The sequence below is a fragment of the Naumovozyma dairenensis genome, chromosome 5, assembly GCF_000227115.2.
Source record: "Naumovozyma dairenensis CBS 421 chromosome 5, complete genome".
Taxonomy (NCBI): domain Eukaryota; kingdom Fungi; phylum Ascomycota; class Saccharomycetes; order Saccharomycetales; family Saccharomycetaceae; genus Naumovozyma; species Naumovozyma dairenensis.
The window spans coordinates 1053590-1078577 of NC_016483.1; the positions used below are offsets into that span (position 1 = coordinate 1053590).

General features: G+C 33.3%; 14 protein-coding genes across 14 annotated transcripts; 6 read left to right on the forward strand and 8 right to left on the reverse strand.

Annotated features, from left to right (window-relative positions):
* Positions 1–2000: 2000 nt before the first annotated feature.
* Positions 2001–3104, reverse strand: ACF4 (Acf4p; the record flags this gene model as incomplete). Its single annotated transcript, XM_003670478.1, has 1 exon — positions 2001–3104. One exon carries the CDS (start codon positions 3102–3104, stop codon positions 2001–2003), a length of 1104 nt encoding a protein of 367 aa, XP_003670526.1.
* A 754-nt stretch (positions 3105–3858) lies between these two features.
* On the forward strand, positions 3859–5508 carry NDAI0E04670 (uncharacterized protein; the record flags this gene model as incomplete). Its single annotated transcript, XM_003670479.1, has 1 exon — positions 3859–5508. One exon carries the CDS (start codon positions 3859–3861, stop codon positions 5506–5508), a length of 1650 nt encoding a protein of 549 aa, XP_003670527.1.
* A 991-nt stretch (positions 5509–6499) lies between these two features.
* On the forward strand, positions 6500–6661 carry NDAI0E04680 (uncharacterized protein; the record flags this gene model as incomplete). The annotated part of the gene is made up of 1 exon (XM_003670480.1): positions 6500–6661. The coding sequence occupies one exon, from the start codon at positions 6500–6502 to the stop codon at positions 6659–6661; it is 162 nt and encodes a 53-aa protein (XP_003670528.1).
* Positions 6662–7004: 343 nt separating this feature from the next.
* Positions 7005–7322, reverse strand: TMH11 (Tmh11p; the record flags this gene model as incomplete). Its single annotated transcript, XM_003670481.1, has 1 exon — positions 7005–7322. The coding sequence occupies one exon, from the start codon at positions 7320–7322 to the stop codon at positions 7005–7007; it is 318 nt and encodes a 105-aa protein (XP_003670529.1).
* Positions 7323–7793: 471 nt separating this feature from the next.
* On the reverse strand, positions 7794–9386 carry HOM3 (aspartate kinase; the record flags this gene model as incomplete). Its single annotated transcript, XM_003670482.1, has 1 exon — positions 7794–9386. One exon carries the CDS (start codon positions 9384–9386, stop codon positions 7794–7796), a length of 1593 nt encoding a protein of 530 aa, XP_003670530.1.
* A 1655-nt stretch (positions 9387–11041) lies between these two features.
* Positions 11042–11854, reverse strand: NDAI0E04710 (uncharacterized protein; the record flags this gene model as incomplete). The annotated part of the gene is made up of 1 exon (XM_003670483.1): positions 11042–11854. The coding sequence occupies one exon, from the start codon at positions 11852–11854 to the stop codon at positions 11042–11044; it is 813 nt and encodes a 270-aa protein (XP_003670531.1).
* A 389-nt stretch (positions 11855–12243) lies between these two features.
* SBH1 (Arf family guanine nucleotide exchange factor SBH1) lies at positions 12244–12492 on the reverse strand (the record flags this gene model as incomplete). The annotated part of the gene is made up of 1 exon (XM_003670484.1): positions 12244–12492. One exon carries the CDS (start codon positions 12490–12492, stop codon positions 12244–12246), a length of 249 nt encoding a protein of 82 aa, XP_003670532.1.
* Positions 12493–13067: 575 nt separating this feature from the next.
* Positions 13068–15710, forward strand: SAS3 (histone acetyltransferase; the record flags this gene model as incomplete). The annotated part of the gene is made up of 1 exon (XM_003670485.1): positions 13068–15710. One exon carries the CDS (start codon positions 13068–13070, stop codon positions 15708–15710), a length of 2643 nt encoding a protein of 880 aa, XP_003670533.1.
* A 522-nt stretch (positions 15711–16232) lies between these two features.
* NDAI0E04740 (60S ribosomal protein eL34) lies at positions 16233–17069 on the reverse strand (the record flags this gene model as incomplete). Its single annotated transcript, XM_003670486.1, has 2 exons — positions 16233–16561; positions 17033–17069. The coding sequence occupies 2 exons, from the start codon at positions 17067–17069 to the stop codon at positions 16233–16235; spliced, it is 366 nt and encodes a 121-aa protein (XP_003670534.1).
* A 734-nt stretch (positions 17070–17803) lies between these two features.
* On the reverse strand, positions 17804–18190 carry HMF1 (putative isoleucine biosynthesis protein HMF1; the record flags this gene model as incomplete). The annotated part of the gene is made up of 1 exon (XM_003670487.1): positions 17804–18190. The coding sequence occupies one exon, from the start codon at positions 18188–18190 to the stop codon at positions 17804–17806; it is 387 nt and encodes a 128-aa protein (XP_003670535.1).
* A 296-nt stretch (positions 18191–18486) lies between these two features.
* On the forward strand, positions 18487–18834 carry PET117 (Pet117p; the record flags this gene model as incomplete). Its single annotated transcript, XM_003670488.1, has 1 exon — positions 18487–18834. One exon carries the CDS (start codon positions 18487–18489, stop codon positions 18832–18834), a length of 348 nt encoding a protein of 115 aa, XP_003670536.1.
* A 688-nt stretch (positions 18835–19522) lies between these two features.
* On the forward strand, positions 19523–20434 carry NDAI0E04770 (cyclin family protein; the record flags this gene model as incomplete). The annotated part of the gene is made up of 1 exon (XM_003670489.1): positions 19523–20434. One exon carries the CDS (start codon positions 19523–19525, stop codon positions 20432–20434), a length of 912 nt encoding a protein of 303 aa, XP_003670537.1.
* An 898-nt stretch (positions 20435–21332) lies between these two features.
* Positions 21333–22940, forward strand: NDAI0E04780 (cytosine permease; the record flags this gene model as incomplete). Its single annotated transcript, XM_003670490.1, has 1 exon — positions 21333–22940. One exon carries the CDS (start codon positions 21333–21335, stop codon positions 22938–22940), a length of 1608 nt encoding a protein of 535 aa, XP_003670538.1.
* Positions 22941–23339: 399 nt separating this feature from the next.
* On the reverse strand, positions 23340–24686 carry CEM1 (fatty acid synthase CEM1; the record flags this gene model as incomplete). The annotated part of the gene is made up of 1 exon (XM_003670491.1): positions 23340–24686. The coding sequence occupies one exon, from the start codon at positions 24684–24686 to the stop codon at positions 23340–23342; it is 1347 nt and encodes a 448-aa protein (XP_003670539.1).
* Between the last annotated feature and the right edge of the window lie 302 nt (positions 24687–24988).

Consider the following 24988-nt stretch of genomic DNA (forward strand, 5'->3'; position numbering starts at 1 on the left):
TTTCATTCGATAACTAACACGCATTGTGACAAATTTAACAAAAATATATTTTTTACGTTTCTTTTACATTCGTTTTATTTCATACCCTGAATGCAACCAACGTTACTGAAACAGGGTTGGCCATTCTCGAGTAGCTGGAAATAAACGCTTGTGTTTCCTTTCTTCAACTTGATCATAGGAAAGCTGATGATGATTCGTCACATATCAAATACGGTGATAAAATTTTGCATGGCATCGAATCCATTTATGATACTTTAAGTAAACTTGACGAAGTATACCTTTCCAATCCTCAACTTCTTCAAATAATGGAGAAAATAATACACTTAAAAAGGGGAGTGATTGATAAACGTCTTCTACGTTTACGTGAAATAAAACACGAGGTTCTCCGTATTAAGAAAACATTGAGTAGAACAATCACTCACCCACCAGCTCACTTTTCTAATTTTACAATCAGGAATTCGACCAGATGAAGAAGCATCGTTTATGGATCGTAGACATGGTTGCCAAGGATATTGAAAAAGATGATTTGGCTAAAAATGGACAAAAGCCAAGATTCACGAAACAAATTCAGTTATTCAGTGAAGGTGCTTATGTTTTCACGTTTATTGCTTTGTTTGTGGGCAAATGTCCATTCTACCTTCCGTTACTTTGTAGTATTACCTTTATGTTTCGTGCAATCGGTACTATGGGTTCTTCACGTAATCAAAATCCTTTTCGATTTTGGTATCATCTTCTAGGTTGGGCATGAATCATTCTTTTGTAATTATTATATAGTTTGCATAAAAATTTAATCCTTAAAATAAAAAATACGTCATTCTCATTTATTTGTTTGTTTGTTTGTTCAATCTTCTGAAAATTATCAACATGTAGGGTCTTCTACATTATCGGCTAAAAAATTACCTTTAATCCATTGGAATAGTTCCTATTTAGAGACCAATTTTCTATCTCGATTTGCATGCATGTAAACACTATCGATTTTGGTCACTCTCCGGTCTTAGCACTGCCTGTAACTTCCATTGGTTTTGATAAAAATCAACTGTTTAATTCTTAAGTGTATTAATTAAGGCCACACTAATAAGGTGACGCAAATTACCTGACGACACAAATTACCTTTTCTTCTATTTTATTCACGACTTTTATTGTTTTACTATTTTTCAACTCTACTGTTTATCTATGTAAAACTTGGGAACTTTTGTTACCTTCCCTTTCCAAAATGACGGGGGTAAAAGTTGATAATCAAAATCTAAGACAGTATCACGATATTGGATTTGGTGAATTATTTCTCACCTATAAGAGGCGGAGGATCAGAATGTCCCCACATAGACATATTTGGAATATTACCATCTCCAAGAACATCAAGAGTATCCACACGGTTCGTTTATCAACATTTTCCAACATTTCAAATTTTATTAAATTTTTTTTCACTTTAGGTTTCTCAATCTTGGATAAATTTTAAAAATCTAGATCTTCCTTATTAGGTATATTAAACTGCAGAATATAAACAAATCCATAATTTCTTAACTCACCCAACTATGTTAGTGTTAGATGTAATCTACTTCTTATTGATAGTTCAGGGTTGTCTATTAATACGTTCAGGTATAATACATGTAAGTCTAGTATAATAGTTTCGGTTATATAATAAGCAGCTAGGATAACAATGGGATATGGCGAATACTTAAAGGGTTCTAAGATTGATAACGTTCTCTGAAATAGCTTCAGTTGCCAAGTTCTCATTAAAAGTTCTTGAAAGGATCGTCAGGCTCGGCGTATCGCATTATGCGGGGAAGACACTTTAATATACTTCTCTTTATACTTGATTAGGTTGCAACTAATATTCAGCTATATTATCCCATTCTTAACACTATAAACCGAGGTATGGTTTAGGGCAATTAAATTAACCTCAAACAACAACGATAATGATAATGATAATGTGGATGGGATATATTAAACATTAATTAATATTTTCTTTATATATTATATTACAAATAAATGAACCTGATTCATCTCTTGAAATAGCTGATAGGAATTCCATCCAAGTTTTGTAAGGCTGGGTTGTCGTCGTCATCGTCTTCTTCAGCTTCTAGCCGACTCGCATCTTGATCTTGATCAATGTCGTAATCATAACTTTCCTTAATGTAATAGTTGTTTCGTTGTTTATTTTGGGATTCATCGAACTCTTGTTCTTCCATTTCATCAACATTTATTTCATTGAATTTATTTATAAGATTCCCTAAAAAAGTTCTATTATTCGAAGTAGATTTCAAACCTATACTTGCCTCATTGTTATTGTAATCATTATCTTCTTCTTCATCCTCTACTGGGTCTATTTCCAAATTCTTATTCTGATTCATTCTAGTTCTGTTCCTGATGGTACTAATATCATCATTCTCACCTTCATATATAGTTTCATCTGTATTGCTCTTATTATTATTATTATTATTATTATTATTATTATTATTATTATTACTAGAAACATTAGTAAAGAAATTACTTATATTTTTCTTACTTTTAATAACGTTTGGTGAATTATTAACATCATTAATTCTTTTTTGAACACTTGATAACCATTTAGTGGCATTGTTAACGTTAATACTAGTGCTACTATGATTATTCAGGCCTATTATCCCCAGGTTTCTACCGTTATTGCCATTGTTTATTTCACTTTCGTTTTCATTTAAAATATCATCACCGTTATAATTATCATCAGTGTTTAAAGATAATTTAAATTCATTTTCCAATTGTTTAAACTCATTTTTAGCTTTATTCAATAACGTTTCTAATTCAATGATTTGTCTTTGTTTAGAAGCCATTTGATAAATTAGATCCTGATCATTTGGCGCTTGTTGTTCTTCATCTGTTTCTTTGTTATTTTTGTCAGGGATCTTTTGATTATTATTGAATTTCTTTGGACTTGATTCTACAGATATTGGGAATTGAATTGGATTAGCTTTCCTTGGGGAAGAAGACGGAGTTGTGGTAGGAGTAGAAGCATTTTTTGTTTTTTGTTGTTTGTTAACAATTGATAATTTTTGCAGTTCAATTGGTTGACTAACGATTCTTTCACCCGACTTACTACTGTTTGCGTTAAATTTATTCTTTAACATTTATTTGCTTGATTGATTAGATTGGATTACACAAGATACCCTTTTTTGAATCTCAAATATCTTTAGACCCTTTCCTTTATAATGATCCTGACATAGATACATAGTTACATAGATACATACATATACATATATATACGCACGTATATACGTAGATGACTGCCTTACGTTGTATTGTGCGCTATCTTAAAAGAGAAGAAGAGAATGAAAGTGAAAATTTTTGAATTCGAATTCTCGATGAATACAAATTCGAATACAAATTCGAATACAAATTCGAATACAAATTCAAATACAAATTCAAATGCAAATGCAAAGGCAAATGGAACAAACGTGGGATTTCTGTAGAAAAGAATTGAGAGAGACCACAAGTATATATATATATATATATACATTATGTTATGTTATGTTATGTTATGTTATGTTATGTTACCTGCTTATCTCTGCTACCCGTGGATACATATACGGATCCCACTCTTAACGCACAATCTATTATTCTATCCGTGGCTGCCTGCACGGGTTGCTAGATGAGAAAAGAAGATATATTAAGAAACGTTTATGATGTTATAAGATATTATATGATGTTATATGATTAATTGGTTAGTTGGTTAGTTGGTTAGTTGGTTAGTTGGTTAGTCCCGTAGACCTGTAAAGATTGACTAGTTCGGGTGCCTATATTCATTCATCTGATTAAAGCATAACAAAACAACCATAAATAATATATACTGGACAGACACATCCTGTCGTGGGCAAAAACAAGATGGAAAAAGAACTCATTGATATTGCAGATTATTTCCAAATGAAAAAATATGATGATGATTTCATCAATTTCATCACGTTTAGAAAACCGACCATCCAATCATCCTCAATGGAACCATCCAGCAAAAAAATATTTATTTTGAATGATGATAGCACAGATGATGAAAAATTGACCATGTTCTACGAAACTACAATGAAGGCTAAAAAATTCATCGATGATGCAATGAATAACTATATGAAGAACAAAAAAAAGATTAAAAATAAAAATAAAAATAAACTCAAGAATAAAAAAAATCTTTATCCAATAACATTACTATCATCAAAGGAATTCTTAGACACAATCATGTTACAATTGAAATCTTTAAATAGATTGGTAGAAAGAGATTCTTCATCAAATTGGTTAATCTTACCATTATTTATCGTAGCTAATCAAATTTTCAAAATTTTTTCACAATTAAAAGATCAAGTAACTCATCCAAATTTAAAATTTAATATCAATTCAATACCAGATTGTAATAAATTACCAATTAAAACGAAAATCGTTAAAGAATTTTTGGAAGACTGTGCTCGTAATATTCATAGAAGTTTTTCATTATGTTTAAATGATAAAAATCCAAATTTGAGAAAAAATAAAAAAATTGGTATTATTTTATTCTCAAATTTAGAATTCAAAATTTATCATAAATTACAAAATAAAGATATGATTAAAAATTTAATTAAAGTTTTAAATTCAAATAATGTTCTCACGCAACAACAACAACAACAAAATGCCGTAAACAATGCCGATTTGACAACTTTTTATAAAAGTCATGTGGTAATGTTTAATTATTTCATGGGTCAATATTATGGTTGTTATGAAAGTGATTTCAATCTAGCTTGTAATTATTTAAATAATGCATTAATGGAATGTCCTGATCCAAAAAAAATAATAATTACTAGCCCTAGCACGATAAATTCAATATGGCGAAGGTTATTGATCTTATTAATACCATTTACAATATTAACAAGAAAAACTTACCCTAATTTAGATTATATCCTTAATAATATCTTTATTAATATTGAAGATAATCATGCAAAGGAAATAAAAGACATTTTCCATCCAATAATACAATGTTTCAAAACTGGTAATTTACAAAAATTTGATGAAACTTTTAAACAGAATGAATATTTTTACTTGGAAAATGGAATTTACGTAGCAATGACTTTAATAAGAGAACTTGTCTTCTTAAAATTGATTAAAAATTGTTATAAGATATGGCTTACCATAAATGATGGTAAGAATAATAAATTCGTCATTCCCTTACCCTTCCTATTAATAGGATATTTGAAAAGTCTAGGAGCACAACAAGAACTAATACAACAAATAGTCGTCGCAGATGATAATGATTCAGCGAGTGGCAGTCATCAAGAACAACAACAATCATCAGCACACCCAAGAGGGCAAAGGGAAACACAGACAAGATATAAAAATAAAAAGCAATTGCCAATGACCTCGAAAGAAACGAGGGAACTGATCTTGGATGAAATTGAGTGCCATTTGGCAAATTTAATAAGTAAAAATTATATTAAGGGTTATTTGTCCCATGGTAATCGTTGTTTAGTAATAAGCAAAACTGTACCGTTTCCTAAATTAGCCACAAAAAATGGTTAGGATGATGTCAGTACAACAACAAAAAAAAGATCTGACACTACGTCACACATCCTTATCTTTATATAGGCTAGTAATGAAAACATCCTTATCTGACTTTATGACACTTTATATTCTTCATTACGTAACATATAAAATTGAAAAAGTATTGTGTGACGTACGTTACTTCCGTCCGTCAGCGAGCGGCGGAGCTCCGCGGATGACGGCTTGTAATAATTTTTTTTTTTCGATAATATTCCATGGAATTTACGTTTTGTGTGGAAGAAAGAAAGCGCACATTGAAACGCGATCCCACCAATGGAAAACATGACCTGCCTGCTCAAGTGGGTGAGTAATTCCTTGCACCGCACCGTTAGGACTAAGTAAGCCCCTCAAATCTACTTACGTACGAAGAAAGAAAATGTGGCGTCTTACCAATCAAATGAGGGGCGGATGGGGGGGGGATATTTAGTATTCTAAGTCACTGTCGTAGGAAATTTGAAGACGACTCCCAGAAATACGCCTATACAATAAAATACCCCTCTCTCACATACCGACAAGGCGTCATGCTCGAGTGGAAATTTTTTGGCTGTCACGTCTTATGTTTGTTTCTGCAGAGATTTAACTACTTGCACTTACATAATATGTATGATGTTTGATTCCCTTTAATGAATGACCCACTTTGTAAGAAAAGAATATCTGAGTGTTCTACCACCTTGATTCAACAAAAGAGTCATTCACTGTTGAAACCACCCACTTAGGTTCGCTTGTAAAGATTATGAAAAACAAATTCGCCTGGTAGATAGGAGTATCTTGTTCTCGAGACCATATATAAGTATCAAAGTATTACATTACTTATATCAATTCTTCTTTTTCGTTTTAACATGTATCTCTCTTTAGTAACATACTTTAGAATACCAAACAAAAAACATCTTACAACTCGACAGCTTAGACTTCAATCAAGCAAAAAAACAAAAGTTCCAAAATTAACAAACAAACTACATTTAAAACAAAAATGGCCTTCTTACAATTAGCATCCGAAGTTTCTCAACCATTCGTTATCCCAAGCTTGTCACCAGTTACTCCACAACCTTCAAGAAAAAACTCCACTAACATAGCGAGTGCAACTACTACTCCAATTGTTCGTTCAAGAAACAACTCAATGTCTCTTTTATGAGTTTAGAAAATATCATTCTATAAGCACAGAACAAAAAACAATTCAATAAGAAATGTTAACATATGACAATGATGATGTTGACATATCAAAAAAAAACAACAAAAAACGAAAATATTCTAACTCATAATAGACATTCTAATATATTCACATTAAGCTGCATTTTCTCCCAAAAAAACAACAAACAAATTCATATGGAGATTTTTGGGGGTCAGGGATCTCGGAATCACAACTTATCATATCTCTTTTTTTTTTAAAGTATTTATGGTATTTATTTTAATATCTTTATCGATTTATAGATAGATAACAATCAAAATAATAATCATCTTTTCTTTATATTATATTGTTAATAGATGGTAGATTTATAAAAATAATATAAACTACTTAACAATCCAAAACATATTAGAATAATAGGGACTTGCTTTTCAAAATTACTAGATACACCTCTAATCATCCCTACCATAAATAACACTAAAGATGAATACAATGCAATGGAAATCCCTTGTGCTACATCTATTTTGTAACGAATTAAATATGCTGCTCTTGCAAATGTTGCAGATAAAGTAGTTCCACCAAGTAGAGATATTAGTGACCCTTTACGTTGGTATCCCATCATACCACCGCTTAAATTGACTAAAGTTAAAAATATAGCTGGATGATCCATGTTTGCTCTTTCCGTCAAGATTACTGTGTAACGGTTTTTTTTTCCTTTGATTATTCTACGATATATAAAAAGAACATTTTAAATAAAAGGGAAGATGACTTGACAGGTTATTTCACTTGATTATGTAAGAAAAAATCATTAACTTATATACTTCGAGAAGATCCTCCGTCTTTGAGGGAGTTTAGATTTGTTGAAAACTAAGTTGTCTTTTTTTTTTTTTTTTGTCTTTTAATTATACCGGAGATATGCTTGATTTAGTAAGCTATTGTTATCTTTTATTTTATTTTTTACCCCTCGATTATAACGGAATTAATAGAATTTTTTTTATGCGTTACTGACAGTACATAACAGTAAGTTACTGTTATGTACGTACAATTCATTTCTCTATGTAAAATTTACAAAAATATAGTAGTAATATATCTACAGATTATGTAATAATAATACTATCACAATATTGTTTTCATTTATTTTCTATAAATCTAATCTTTTAATTTGTTCTAAACGTTCATTAATGGCATGCTCAAAGTTTTCTTGTTTCTGCTCTTCTGTTTCTTGTATCTTCGCATCTAACAAGTTACGATGAATTGATTGTAATGCCTTTATAGAGTCTACTTCATCAATAACACACGAAATATTTATTTCATTAGCACCTTGAGAAATCATTTCAATATTAATACCTTGTTCTGCCAACGTAGTAAACATAGTACCTGCGATACCAATAAATTGTTTCATTTGTTTACCAACTAATGATACAATAGCCATTTTTTTAGTAACATCCACTCTACCTAAAACTTTTAATTTTTCCACGGCTTGTCTTAATGATTTCATTGAATCAGAATCTGGAATAGGTAAAGCCATTGAGACATGAACTTCTGAAGTAGAAATTAAATCAACAACCAATTTATATTTATCCAATATAGTGAAAATTTGTGCCAAAAACCCATGAGATAAAGTTTTCTTGTTAGAATGGATATTCAACACAACTATATCATTCTTTGTCGTGATGGCTGTAGCACCTCTTTTCTTTTTCTCAAAGAATGATGAACTTAATGTTTCAGGTGGGTGAGGTGGTGTACATTCACCCTTCTTAGCAACGTTATCAGGATAAATAATAGTACCTTCACCTCTTGGGTTTTGAACGTTTTTGATTCTGATTGGAATCTTTGCTTGAATAACTTGTTCCATTGTGAATGGATGAATAACTTCTGAACCATAATAAGTCAATTCAGAAGCTTCTTCAGGTGTAACACTAGCCAGTAGACGAGCTTGTGGGACCTTTCTTGGGTCCGCGGTAAATATACCATCAACTTCTTTCCAAACTTGTAATTCATCTGCATTGGCGGCAACAGCAATCAATGCAGCACACAAATCGGTATAACCACGTCCGACACCATTCAAAAGACCCATGGGAACTAAACCAAAGAACCCTGTGAAAACTGGGACTATCCGTTCTTTAGAATTCATAAACGGTTGTAATTTTTCCTTAAAGGCTTGGAAAAGGAATGTATAGAAACTGTTATCCAAAACTGTGGAATTGTAATCACTTGGAACAATATGAGTCAAATCGACATATTTAGCTTTACAACCACGATCATTACATAATGCAGTAATGAACAGACAACTTAATTTTTCACCAACGGACATAACAAGGTCAATGGTACGTGTACTAACTTCACCAAGGATTTTTGAAGCTTCTAAATATTTATCCACCAATTTCAATTCTTTATTGGAATCATCAATTAATTTGGTTTGTAAGACGGCATTTTGAATATATCTTTCAGCATTATCGATATGATCTTGTCTAATCATTTCAATGATTGGTTTGAAATCCATTTCTTGAGATGCAAGATCACAACATTTCAATAGCCTTGATGTAGTACCTTCTGCCTTAACGGATGAGGAACGAGCTGAACAGACGACGGCAACATTGTTATTATATTCTTTGTTATCTGGAGATGAATAGAATTTAATGATATCATCAACTATCTTAACGGGGAATTTACCAACTGAGGTACCACCGAATTTTTGAACAACCCAATTGGACGATGATGAACTTTGTAACATTGTGCTTTATATTGTAGCGTTGTTTTCCCTCTTCAGAGCAATGAATTAGAAGTACGAGTGCAAGTTCAGAGGATCTAGCAAATAATGAATGGTACAATCACTCTACTTTAAATATTTTCTAGTTCAGTCTAGTTGATATAAAGTCTACGTACGTAAATATCTTTAATTTAACAAAAGCTTGTTTAGTTCTGATGATGAAAATTCGCATGAATTACTAGAATAATTATTCTCGAAGCCAATGAGTGATTTGAAAAATTATTGTTCCGGAGAGTAAGCCCGCAGTGCTGTTCCACTTGAGTCATAGTAAAAATCATGCTCGAGAGGGTAACCCATATTTTATGTAAGAAAAAAAGGAAAAGCTGAAAACTGTGGCATTCAGGCGGGCAGGTCTGGGTGTTTATCCGTGGGTTGTTATGCGGATATATTACCTTCACTTTAAATATCAAAGATGCCTTTTAGAAGCGGGTTGAGCATTTTCTCTTCCTACTGATAACTAGCATTAGGCATTTACTATAGTTAAATGATTCTAAGAGCTGGAGATGTAATATAGGTGTCACATCTTGGAACCAGCTATATACAAACTCTTCTTATCTATCATTTATGACTTTATTTTCACTCCCTTTCAAACCAAAATTAATTTGTGTCGGAGTTCGGAGTTCCCTTAAATAAAAGTATACATAGCGCCGTTCATCATTCGATGAAGATTTGAAGGAAGAAGATTATGTCAAATAGGTAGATTGATGTCAAAAACAAATTAGCCTAATGTTTAGCAGCTCCTCGACTGTTTTCTTGAATAACCATACATCAAGGTCTTATGAAAGTCTGTTGGATTATAGAAAAGAAGCCCACTGTGCCTTCAAAAGATTATGCGATTTTACAGTCTAATAATTGTGCAGTTCTATACGTGAATTTTTTTTTCGTTTTTAAACTGGTCTTCTTTTTGTTCAACCTCACACCAGAAGAGCTTGCTGAAACAGAAAAGTAATCACCAAAACTCCGCGTTTAAGTTAGGATCAAATATAACTTACCACTATTTTGTAGGTACAGGATATAGCCTATGTATGTCTATATATATATATAAGAGGTCCCGACGACTACACATATCTATGCTAGATTTCTGTATATAAGTTGGTGTAGGGCGCAGTTCAACTAAGCTTCCCTTCCCACTTTGGTAAGATGCTTGGGGTTTATTCATCTTCATTTCTTGAAAAGCGTGCAAGTATTTTTTGTTGCGGCAGTATGTACACAATATAGCTGCTAAAAAGACAGACTAAGGCGAATATCCTCATAATTTAAATCATATGTGTAAACCTTCCGAGGCTATACCCCATCTCATGGGGAAATAAAGTGAGGGCACATTTTTTAAATGGTATTTCAAGTTTCTTGCGCTCTCAGCATGACATTTATCGACATTTTTGCATTTATTTGGATTTAGTTTTGCATATTGGTTCAACTTTTTATCTTAAAAAGATTCCAAATGACGACGTGTAAATGTGCAAAGTTCGCTCCAGTTTTTCCAATTATTCCCAGATATATAATCCTTTGCTTCCAATTCAATTAATCATAGTTCATTGTGCACCATAATGTATTCTAAGATACACATTATGCAACTGAGATGAGATTGATAACTCCTCAGTTCAATGATGGTTTAAATCTTAATCATCTTCATGCTGTTTCAGACATTGGATCAATTGGTCTACTTTATTATTGCTATAGTTCCTTTTATTAATGTTCTTACTTTGGTCTTTGTTTTCAATCTGTCTCTTCTGCTCCCTAACCAATCGTAATTTTTCACTTTTGGCAACCAATTGATCAATCCTTTTGAATATTTCTTCCTTCTTAATTTTTTTACTAAAAACTAACAATTCATTGATTTCTTTCACTGTAATATAATCTGAATCTTCTTCCTCTTCTTCTTCTTCCTTCTCAGCATATCTAATGCTCTTACTTGTATTTTTATCTTCCAAGTTCCTTTTTCTGGTACGTTGTGGCGTACTAGTACTCCGAGGAAAATCATCGATAAGAACATTATTTTGTCTACATATTGTGGCAGCTAATTGAGTAATCTCATCCACTGTCGTGATCATATTTTTTAATAAGACATCAGGATCTGGATCATCACCACTTTCGATTCTTTGCCTTTTCCTTTTCTCGAAATGGTTATGTATCAATGAGCTGACTTTTATTGGTGTCGTTGTAGAATCTGAGGTAGCCGTTGTACTTTGCGTTATATTACTGCTATCTTGTCGTTGCTGTTGTGATTGTCGAAGTGGTGTAGTAATGGGACTAAGAAATTCCGAGCGAGAATGTGATATAAATGAAGACGTACTAGAGTCTGATGTTGATGACAATGATGAATTAGGAGAAGAAGATAGTGGCATGGTCCTTTGTCTTTCGCTTCTTCTTGTTTTCGTTATGGGAGCCCTTCCATCTTTGTTAGTCGGGGTATCTTGATCTGGTGAGGACATGTATTATTCTTTCAATATATATTGTAGTCAGCAGAAGTAAGTATGTTATAATAGAAAATTTTTATCCCTCTGTGCAATCGTGTAGTTCTTAAGTGACCTAAGTGGCCTTCTCTTTCTTTTGTAGGGTTTTAATCGTTTGTTGGCTAGTTCGAAAGTTGTTGCATAATTCAATCTTTTAAACTTTAGCAGACTGCATCTAATTTAAATGCTAAGGCGGAGAGCAAAAACTAATACGCATATAAAACTTAACTTGAAAACACAGCAAATTTGTATACAAAGGGTTTATACAACAACTTTAAGGCGATCACCAATGAATTTTTTTTTGTAATCATTATATTATACACTATTATAGGGTTATAAAATAAAATATATGTAGACATGGTTTCTAATTAAAATAGTTTAGAAGTAATTTTAGAAATGATATGTAGAGCCACGACGGAGAAAATAAAGCCGACAGCTAAAAACAATACAACCAATGGATCTATCTTCAAACCGGTAGCTTCATCTGAATAAATCTTTAACATTGGATTTGAACTAGGGCTAGAAGCACTTTCAGCTTTAGATTTAGCAGCAACTGGTGCTTGCTTTCTTTTCTGTAGTGTACGTTGACCTCCTGGTGGTGTAGATGTAGTTGCCATTGTAATTGATGATGATGATATATGGAGATAATAAATGTATTAATGTGGATATAGCGTAATATTTATCGACCTTCTTTTGAATGTATAGACTGTTAAAAGAACGTTTCTATGCTCATGCCTATGTTCTTGTATAAAGAAGTGAAGTAACAGTATAGTTAAATAACTTATAACATGTTACGTGTTTCGTACACGTCAAAGGGAAGCATATGTTTTCTATAACTCCGGTCTCGTGATAAATCAATATCTAAGTTTCCAGTCAGGTGAAAAATTATTAATGGAAACTTAGAAATCCATACCCGTGACATTTCTTAAGGGTAGACATACTCTTGTTCGATCAACTTCACAATAGCCGATGTTGTTTGTTTGTTTTGTTTAGTCTATAAACATCGACTGGTATAGGCAAGTGGCGTCTATAAGGAGAAGAGGTGCAAGACTATGCTTTAGTTCCTCGTTGGTCAAAAAAGGTCATGGTTCCTCAATCATAGCAATCCGGAAAGATCTTTTCTAGTTTGTTTCAGGTCAACTATTAAAAAGCACCAAGTTGGTTTGTTAAGCGAGGAAGATACACTGTGTGGATGGTGATAACAAACAAACCGGCTGATACGAATGAAAAGTTCGTAAAGTCAGGTAACATTCCAACTCTCTCTACAGACTGCAAGTCAAATTCAAATTCTGATACTGATAAATCCTCTCCGATGTCTTCTTCGAAAAGAAGAAGTCCTTCCATCTTGAAAAACCTAGTCATTGACGACAATATTCATTCTAAAGCTCAACAATTGTACTTAAACTCAAATGGTACTGATGCTTCTACTGATGAGGATGTAGCGAGGAGGCCAAGAATGAGAAGGAATCAAGATAGGGCAAAGATCTCATATGTCTTTAAAAGAGGAAATAGTCGTCAAAATAGTAGTAGTAGAAGAGTAAAAGCGAAACACACACAATTAGCTAATCAAGTTAATGAACAACAAGAGTATTCTCCATATAATCATACACTACCTTTGGGTTTGAATGATGCTAATAAATTGAATGAGAATGTCCAGTTCAACCCGATCCATAACGATTCAATTGATACCTCTAGTTTAAACGATACCACTAATCATGATACAACCCCATTGATATACAATTATGATTATTCAACAATTAAAATAAAGTATGATCCATTGAAATATTTTAATTTTCAAAAAAATTTGGAATTCTCATCATCTTCTTTATATACTAATAGTGAAGAACAGCAGCAAGAAGAGCACGAGGAACAAGAAGATGACGTCAAAAAGTTCCAAAAAATATCAAAGCAATTACAAATTAACAGTAGTAACGATAACATGATAAATATTAATCCCCAACAGAAATACTCACATCACTTCCCTTATAATGGCGCCATCTTAAAACAAAAGGATTATTCCACTTCAAATACATTTCCTAATTCAAATGATAGAGATTTTTTTCTAAAATTATTGAAACACTCTAAACATGCCTCTTATTTCAATTCAAATACTACTTTAGCAAATCATTCTAATAGAAATGATAAATCAATAATCGGAAAGAATAAAATTAGAAGTAAACTGAAAATAACGACAGTCGTAAATTCGTCAATTGAATACATTCATATTAATAATTATGAAATTAAAACATGGTATAAATCCCCATACCCATTATCAACGAATAAAAATAAGATTTTATACATCTGTGAACTTTGCTTGAAAAATTCCAACTCGAGGCAAACCCATTATAATCATCAATTCAAATGTACAAATCATCGAAATAATAATAACATTAAAACTCCTCCTGGAAATCAAATCTATTTTGCTCAAATAAATGGACTATCAATTTGGGAAATTGATGGTCGTGAAAATATTGAATATTGTAGAAACTTATGTCTCTTGTCAAAATTGTTCCTAAACTCTAAAACTTTATATTATGATGTGGAACCCTTCATTTTTTATGTATTAATGAAACAGACGAAAGACTCATATGATTATAATTTCATTGGTTATTTTTCAAAAGAAAAATCTAATTCTCTAAATTATAATTTAAGTTGTATATTAACTTTGCCAATTTATCAAAGAATGGGATATGGAAATTTTTTAATGGAATTTTCTTATTTATTGTCAAGAAGAGAATTCAAATTAGGTACTCCAGAAAAACCATTGAGTGATCTTGGTTTATTATCATACAGAAATTTCTGGAAAATTAAAATCGCAAAAACTTTATTACTAATTAAAAATGCATTTGAACAATCATCATCATCATCATCATCATCATCATCATCATCATCACAGGCTCAATTAACATTGAAAACAATCACCTTGAATGATTTGGCTAACTTAACAGGAATGACTACAACCGATGTGATTTTTGGTCTTGAACAATTAAAATTACTATATTATCATACTCCATCGGTACCATCACCTGCATCCTCACAATTTTCACCGAATAAAGAGGAAGTTAAAATCAAAATCAAAATCAAATCATGGTCAATTCTACAAGAATTAGTAGATAACTGGGACTCCAAAAATTATCCAAATGTTGAACCAGAATTATTAATTTGGAAACCAATGATTTTTGGTCCATCTTTTGGTATAAATACATTACAACCACCGCCCCCAATATCACCGCCTTTGCAACATCATCAACAATCAGACTCGATATCACTAAATACAACTTCAGGTGATTTTTTCAGTGACCATATTAATACTTTAACCAATTTTATGAGTGATGATATTAACGACCCAAGAGATCTAGAAACTGTAACATTGGAATCACTATTAAAGAAAAATGAGGCACTTCAAAAAATATCTGACCTTCCTAAGTCCTCTAATGATTTGGGAGAAACCCTTGACCATGCTGGTGGTGATGAAGAATGGAAACTATGTTACAAAGAACCAATATTACCGAGTACTACGATCGCTATTACTACTATGAATAGTGGAACAAATGTAATAAACTATAATAATAATAATAATAATAATAGTAGTAATAAGAGCAAGAATAAACGACCACAAAAGGCGATATTCTCCTCCGAAATCCAAATAACGGAGCAAGAAGGGGAAGATGACGAGCCTGATGACGATATTGGAGACATAAGTAATACTCTAGAGGACATAGATAACAACGATGATGATGATCAAGAATATAGTAGTAACGACGTAGACGAAGACGATGAGGAGGATGATGATGAAGAAGAAGAAGAAAATCTAGTGTCTGATGAGGAAGTGTAATATTCGTTACTATTTCGGAACAACCCTTGACATATATCTCTGACCTAATAGAGAACGCAATATTAATAGTTTTGAGTTTTCGCCCTATGTACAAGTTCTATTAAAAGTTGGTGTCATATCAACACTAAAGGACTGTCTGCGGACTGTGATGACACTAATAATTTTCCATGACTATCCCTATTCAAGTATTCGGCCAATATGCTAATAATATTGGTAAAAATCAGAATATTTTGGCACATAGCTACATATATAAAAATCAGACTATCTGTGCCTTTGAAGGGTTCAAGGTAGGTTGTGACATGACCCGCACAATCCTGCCCGGTATGACTGAAACTGATGAATATTTTCTTACATTATGAATTTCTACATTATTATAAAATATTCTTGAACATATAGGTACTTTACACCTTCACAAAATTAAGTTAATATTAATTATTGAGTTAAATTAGAAAGAATTTCTCTATTCTATTACATGAAAAAAGATACATATGAAACAGTTAAAAATTAATTTTTATAATCTCCTTATTTCTTGCTCTTCTTTTCAGCCTTCTTAGCAGCTTCAGTTTGTTCCTTGACAACCTTCTTGACGATCTTTTGTTCTTCAATCAAGAAAGCTCTGACAATTCTTTCCTTAACACAGTTGGCACATCTGGAACCACCGTAGACTCTAGAAACAGTCTTGTGAGTCTTGGAGACAGAAGCATATTGTCTTGGTCTCAAAGCAGCGACACCTGGTAAAGCGATACCACAGTCACCACACTTTGGTCTGCTAGCCAACTTCTTGACGTGTTGGGCACGCAAGATACCACCTGGGGTCTTGACGACCTTGATCTTGTTAGACTTGGTGTTGTCTGTTTTGAAATTAATAATAAAAACAAAAATGTTTTAATTATAATGATTGTTAGTAATTCAGCTCCTAGTTCGTTAATAGATACGAAATTGAATGGTTTTTCCTTGTTTTGAGAACGGTTTAAAAATTACTGATTGGGAGAAAACGAGCCTGTAAATTCTGGTAACCATGGAAGTTCTTTCACTATCTGGAGTTTGCTATTTTATACTTCAAATATGTAACATTCTTCTTTGCAGAAACTGGATTCAGCGTTTTTCTCTCACTAAATTTAGATTGTCATCTTCATAACCAAAGCGACTTCCGTAATTCTATGGTAGTATTTTCCTTCATTTCTAACATGTACGTTAAGGTATTAAGTTATCTTTAAGTTCTGTATAATCTCCTTTTCTTTGCATGGAATCCGTAAGACAAATCAAATGTAGCTATCAAATCATTCAATTTCTTAATTATTGTAGGAATGCTTTTTACATACATGGATTTCTTCTTCTGAAAGTAACACGTTGAGCCATTTTATGTGGTTGTTTCCTTTACTGGTATGATCGTTCTGCTATTATGCCAAATTTCAACTACTACTTTTAAATCTTGTTAGTTCCGGTAATATTTTTGATATCTACTCAGACGCCTCCAAAGGCTACACGGTCTGTCGCTGGAACCTCCGTCTACGTTAGTGGATCTGGGGCAGATGGTTCACAGCGGTTTAGAAGGAACGATTTTTTCCCAAAGGAGACTACCTCCCAATCTCGCTCCGTGTAGAAAAGGCAACCGAATCCGGTTCAAGGGCAGGAAGTTCAAATTATCTTCGTCAATAAAACTATCTATCTGAAACCCATACATTTGAAACATCCGTACATTGTGGGGAAATAAAGTGACTGCACTATGCATGGACTGGATTAGACTATGTAAGTGCGTGTTCCTAATGTTTATATATATCCACATCTTGAATCGGTACTGAATATTTCTGTGGATTCCATGTTATAAATAGGTTATGCTTCAGCCCTCGAAGCTAAAGATGCTTCGATCATTCCAAAACAGTGGCAGTTTTAATCCATCTGTAAGAGACAGAATGGGTACTTATTTTCTACTTGAAAATGATGAAGATGGTGAAGTATAAAAGTGAGATTGCATTTTTTAAATAGTCTTTTTACTTATATCTTGGTAAAACAAATCTAAAAATATATAGTGCTTTTACAACTTATATATTACAGAGTTATTACACGATACTGCTGCATCATTAAAGATACGCTTATTCATTTTCAGCTGCAATGACTTCCATTTCTAAATCAGCATTCAATGGCAATGCTGCGACAGCAACACATGATCTAGCTGGTTTGTGGACGTTGAAATATTTGGCATAAACAGTATTAAATTCTGCAAAGCTATTGATATCAGCCAAAAAAATATTGACTTTAATAATTCTTTCTAATGAAGAGTTACTAGCTTCTAGAACTTTTTTCACGTTTTGAATAACTTGTTCCGCTTTGTCAGCAATTGAACCTTCGACTGGTTTATTATCAGAAGTCAATGGAATTTGACCTGAGAGAAAGATCAAATTGTTGGCCTTCATGGCATGAGAATACGACGCCGCAGCAGATGGTGCTTCGCTACAATTAATAGGTGTTAAGGTAGTCATTTTGGTTGCTTTTCTTCGTCTTCGGATAATAATATAAACCTTTTATTTGTCAAGTACCAATTGATATATTGTACAACTATGTCTTAAGTTATAAAACTCTTGGTCGTGAGACGTAGTGAGCCAATTTTGAATGACGCTATCGAGATTGAAACTTATAAATGCGAGTTAAGGCACGTACGGTGAAAATTGTCCGAAACATCTTTACAACAATATCCCCTTGTTAAACAGATGAGTTAATACTTTACTTGAGTCACCATATCAACTCAAGTAGCAAGAATGTAAGAATAAAAGTAAAAATGAGTAGGGCAAGTAAAATAACATTTACATTAGCATGCATATTTACTGTTACGACAACGGTCGGTGTTCATATGGTACAAGCGTTAGAGAGGGAAACGCTCCATCAAGGTCCAATAAAGGATGCTAAAAGGGTGGCTGAAAAGAAACGTCTTAAAGATTCTTCAGGAGATGAAGTGCCCTTGGGAAAACAATTTGGCAGTAGCGATCCTTCCAAAGAGAAGAAACGATTGTTTAATAAAACTGAACATGAAATGCAAGCAGAACTAAAGAAGAAATACGAACAACTACAACCATTATCAGGAGAGATAGTAACAGAAGATGGAGAAGTCGTTCAATCGAATAAATAACAATGAGTGTTTGTAGTTTCTTCTTTTATAATTACTTCTATGCCACATGCTTCTGATGTCTTCTGGTGTATACCGTATTTCTATATAAATAATTTTAATAGATAGGTAACGTCACAAAATCACATAACTACTATGCACTTTACAACAAAACTAGTGCATCCCTAGCTCCGAGAAATTCAACTATTGCCATTAAACTGTTCTTTAAACTTTCATAATGTAGTATGAATTCTCTCCTTAAACCTTAAATTTTGGACTTAATGTCGAACATGAACCCCTGGGATCGGCGCCCTTAATTTATGTGCCTCGTTCAATAACACGATTTTTAATTGTTTTTTTCTTGCATGTACATACTCCTTCGTAAAACGTAAATAACTGAATGTCAGTAGCCAGTGTATGAGAGGTTGATCATACATTCTTTTGGAACTGGCCAACAAAATTCTCTCCCTTTCCCTTAGTTTCTTCGATTAAAATTGTAAGAAGTTGAATACTGACGTTCTTTCCTCCTTCATAAACACCATTTGAGTTTTTAAGAGAGACTTAGGAATGCCTCTATAGTCTCTCTCTCTTTGTTTATATATTTCTTTATAGCCAAAGCCTGGAATTTATAGACTTAACTTTGTAATAACGTTTGGTATAGTTGTGTGACCGCGAAAGGAATACTATCGAGAACAGCACCAATTTAGCAGGCATGTTTTTTGAAGGAAACTCTATTACAAATTACAGTTCAGAGAAATCAAGAATTGTCACAGAAGAGGACTATTCTAGTAATGAACGGAGCAATTATTATGATAATGATGATATAAATTCACCAACTTCTCGATGGCGAGAAGTCAGTTCCGATGATGAATCATTGGTCAGTGTCCATGGGAAGTCAGTTCATGATCTGATACCCAACAAACAAAATCAAACTGTCATTCCAATTAAGCTGACTACTAGGGCTATTGTGAAAAAAATAGATAGATTAGACTCCTCTGCTGAAAAAAGAATAAGTTTACTACGTTTGTTAAGAATACCCTCATCTAAGGCTACTCGCATGATTATTCAAGTTCTTAAGAAAATTGACCGTAAATTCGATGAAAATTATGAAAACGGACTGATACATTACCAGAAAATAAATATTCCGGCTGACGATATTAAACATGTTTTGCAAAGCTTTTTAGGAAACCACCGTCTCAAGATTGAATTAGAAGAATATTTGAATACTTTACAAAGACATTGTCCAATGAATACTATAGATTTATTGGCTTTATTAATCTACCTTGATAGGATCATTCAAAATCTTTACAAATATCCATTAGATAAGAAACCAATATATCAATTTATGGCTAGTCGTTTTCAGCATAAACAAACATGTTTATCAAGAATCGTAAACTCTTGCACGGTTCATCGTTTAATTTTAGCAGGAATTACAGTCAGCTCAAAGTTTTTAAGTGACTTTACGTATAGTAACAAGCGCTATGCTCAAGCCAGCGGATTAACATTGGAAGAATTGAATTACTTAGAGTTCCAATTCTTACGACTCACTAATTTCAATTTATCAGTCTCTCTCAACGAACTTGAAGATTACGGCACAGCACTATGTAGTTGTTCACAAATATGATTTCGACAAGATAGAACAGAAATAAGCTAGTTTTATTTGTCATATTTTTTTTGCCAAGAAATAGAATCACATTAAATAATCTTCGTAGTACGTACGTAGTTATGTAGAAACATAATAAATAGCGATATAATATTCTTTCAATTGTGAAGTACATAAAAGAAGTCGCCCCGGCCAAAGAAACCCTTTAATTTCTGACGCGTATTCTTTCATGTATTTACAAACGCCAAACGAGTCAGAAGTGTCAGCATATCTCCCCAAAGAAGAATAAACAGACGAAAAAAAGATATTTCGACGTCTGTTCGTTTAAACAGTGTTTACTTTTCATGACTCTGGAGAGAAACAACGCGGGAGGCACGGGTGGGAATTTTAATTTCTTTTCCTCGCAAAGCAAAGAAGTCAATCTACATATATATTTATCCAAAGAAAGAAGCGTAGTGCTTCATTTCGAATTAATATTTGATAAGGAAAAAAAAATTGAAAAATTCTGGCGAGAGGTTTCTTCGCGGATGACAGAAGGATTAATTAACCAAGCAATTTGCGAAGCTTAACACAAAAGTTGTGCTCGGAAGAGAGCAGCGCAAAGTTAACTGCTGACAGTTAGAGCCGTTTCTCATATTCTCCTCATTTTTCGATGGGAAACTGGAGATTGTTCCGCAGACTATATAAAGAGATAGTTATATCTAAGTTAATTTTTCGATAGCATATCTCTTTCCTTCCTTTAATCTACATCAAAGATAAGGAAACCTAAAAATTAAGTTTTATACTTCCTTATATAGTACTTTTTATTTTCTTAATATTTAAAATGTAATGTTCTTGTGCTAGTGTCCTTTGTCATTACAGATCTATATATTCATTAATATCACCACATCTGCATTTTGCAATACATTAAAAGGAAAAAATGACGATAAATAGAAGAATGTCATCTTCTATACAATATCAAGATTCAGAGTTTGAATTAAATGCCATTGATCTAGAAAAAAATCCCAAAGATATAAAAACAAGTCAGAATACATCACAAGATTATTATTACTTAGATGTAGATTCCCACGCGTCAGAAGAAGTAGTAGAAACAAAATTATCATTCTTCAATAGAATAGCATCACAATTAAGCGCCGAAACAAAGGGTATAGAACCAATAACAGATGAAGAGAAAACTGATGGATCGTTAATCAACGCGGCTTCCATGTGGTTCTCCGCTAATTTAGTCCTTCCGGCTTTAGCCATCGGTGGACTAGGTCCATTAGTCTTCAGTTTGAATTTCGGCACTTCTGTATTGGTTATTGTCTTTTTCAATATCTTAGGGTTATTACCTGTCGCATTCTTCTCTCTTTTCGGTGCTGAATTAGGATTAAGACAAATGGTCTTATCTCGTTATCTATTAGGGAACATTACAGCTAGAATATTCGCATTAATTAATTCGGTAGCTTGTGTCGGGTGGGGGATCGTTAATACTATTGCCTCCGCACAGTTATTAAATATGATTAATCAAGGTCCACATAAATGTCCATTATGGGCAGGTTGTATAATCATCATTGGTGCAACTGTCTTAGTGACATTTTTCGGTTATCGTGTTATTCATACTTATGAAAAATGGTCATGGGTCCCAAATTTTGCTGTGTTTTTAGTCATCATTGCACGTTTAAAGATGTCAGGTAACTTTAAAGGTGGTGAATGGACTTCGGGCCCAACTACTGCTGGTGAAGTCTTATCTTTTGGATCTTCTGTCTTCGGGTTTGCTTCAGGTTGGACTACGTATGCATCCGATTATACTGTATATATGCCAAGAGGTTCCAATAAATTTAAAATTTTCTTTTCGTTAGTGGCTGGATTATCTTTCCCATTATTCTTCACTATGATCTTGGGTGCCGCCTGTGGTTCAGCTGCTGTTAATAACTCTGTATGGAATGAATATTATCAAAGCAATGGTATGGGTGGGTTGACCTATGCTGTCTTAGTTCCAAATTCTCTTCATGGATTTGGTCAATTTTGTTGTGTTCTATTAGCTATCTCCACTGTCTCGAACAACGTTCCAAACATGTATACTATCGCTCTATCTGTTCAAGCTATTTGGGAACCATTTTCTAGAGTTCCAAGAGTGTTTTGGACCCTTTTCGGTAATGCTGCAGCTTTGGGTATTTCAATTCCAGGCTGTTATTATTTCGCCGAATTTATGCAATACTTCATGGATTCCATCGCTTATTATTTAGCCATTTACATTGCCATTGGGTTATCCGAACATTTCATCTATAGACGTGGTTACAGTGCGTACAATGTTGAGGATTGGAATGATAATTCTAAATTACCAATCGGCATCGCTGGATGCTGTGCGTTAGTTGTAGGTGCATTTGGTGTCGGATTAGGAATGAGTCAATCATATTGGACAGGTGAAATTGCTGCGTTAATTGGTGAGTTTGGTGGTGATATTGGGTTTGAATTAGGTGCTAGTTGGGCATTCATCACTTACAATATAATACGACCATTGGAATTAAAATATTTTGGGCGTTAGTTATAACTAAGTAATTATAATTATTATAGAGATATAAATATATAAACATTCTTTTTAAAACGAAAAAATATAAATTGGCGTGATATAACAAACTTTGCTTTCATATTTATAGTTAAGGAAATACAAGTTAACACTTTTCCCATTATACTCGGTGGCCATGGCCCCAGGAATTGAATGCATGCCATGATATTTCCACAAAAAAAAGAGAGCCTCGGTGGAAAGAATCTATATTGAAAAACAAAAAGCCACTATATTTTTTTATTCCATAAAAGACAGATCTACTACAGCCATCGCATGTCAATAATTACTGCTATGGAAACCTGTGGATGACTTAATTCTATAACCTCGTACGAAACTGTTATCAGAGTATCGAATTTTTCAAGCATCCTCCATTTTGGTTTAGCATTGCTCCCATTTTTTGAATAGTAGACTAGTATTCACTCCTCCAAATCCAAAACTGTTAGAGAGGGCATATTCCAATTTCTTAGGCCTACTAGGAACTCCTTTTACAAAGCTCAGTGTGTCTGGATTCCCCTGTATAGATTCTAAATGAAGTTGGTTTTTCAAGTTTAGTGTATGTGGAATGATACCATTCCGTAAGGAAAGAATCGTGAAGATACTTTCTACAGCACCAGCAGCACCTAGTTGATGCCCAACAGACCCCTTATTGCTCGATATATATAAAGGATTTACTCTCGAAGGAGGAATCAATGCCGATATAATAGCTTCTATTTCCGTGCTATCACCTAATTGGGTTGAAGTGGCATGCGCGTTCACATAATCGATATCATATATCTCAATATCTGACATTGATAGAGCCATTTCCATGGCCCTTTTAGCTCCATCCCCTGAAGGAGATGGCGACGTAATATGATATGCATCACAACTTAACCCATATCCTTTAAGCTCACAATATATTTTGGCTCCACGATTTTGTGCATGCTCTAAGGATTCCAAAACAAGCATACCAGAACCTTCACCTAAGACGAATCCATTTCTTTCAATATCGAATGGTCTAGATATCCCATCTGGAGTTATGCTCTTGGCTCGTAGGAATCCCGCTAGGCTTAATGGAAGAATACTTGACTCACTTGCACCTGCAATACAAATATCTTGCATACCTAATTTAATAAAATTATAAGCATCACCAATGGCATTATTTCCCGTGGCACAAGCAGTTGAAACACTATGTGATGGCCCTCTTAGATTAAACTTTATTGACACATTCCCTGCAGCCATATTCGTTAGTATTTTAGGGATAAAAAATGGCGATATTTTTTTCTTGGGGTCATTCTCGTGGAATTGTAAACTTGTTGAGTATATGTCACCTATGGAACCTATTCCCGATCCAATAATGCAACCAAATCTATCTAGATTACATAATGAAGTGTTAATGGCTGGATTTGGGAGTGAGGAATTAGTGCTCAGTAAGTCGGCATCCTTTAAAGCTTCATAGCTAGTCAAGATTGATAGCTTGATGAATTGGGAATATTTTCTTTCCTCTTGAGATGTGATTAGTGCATCTGATAATTCTTTAATCTCCTTAGAAAAAGGAGGTACTTTACCGACAGCAACTTTCGGTGGAATATATTTCGTAAATGGTCTATAATCATTGTTATAGTTTTCTAGTTCGGTGATCGGTATGATTCCTGACTTTGAAGCTAGTAAATTGCGCCATGATTCTCGTACTGTATGCCCTATAGGTGTAATGCAACCCAATCCTGTAACAACTACTCTTCGTGACATGCTGAGTTTTCGTCGAGCTTTTTGATAATAGATCCTGCTATCATATACTGTTGCAACATGGAAGCATAAAGATAATGAGGAATTATTTGGATGGGGGCCGCTACTTACAATTTTATAGCCCTTTTCAATCGGTGCGCCAGTCTTAGAACGAAGCACATTAATACAGTTTATATAGGTAACTTAAAACAAAAAAAAGATAACAAGCGTTTTAGTAGAAACCGAACTAATCGTTAAAAAATACCAAAGCTTGTGTAGTAAAGAGATATTCAGATTATATACGAGCAAAACCTTAAGTTGATATA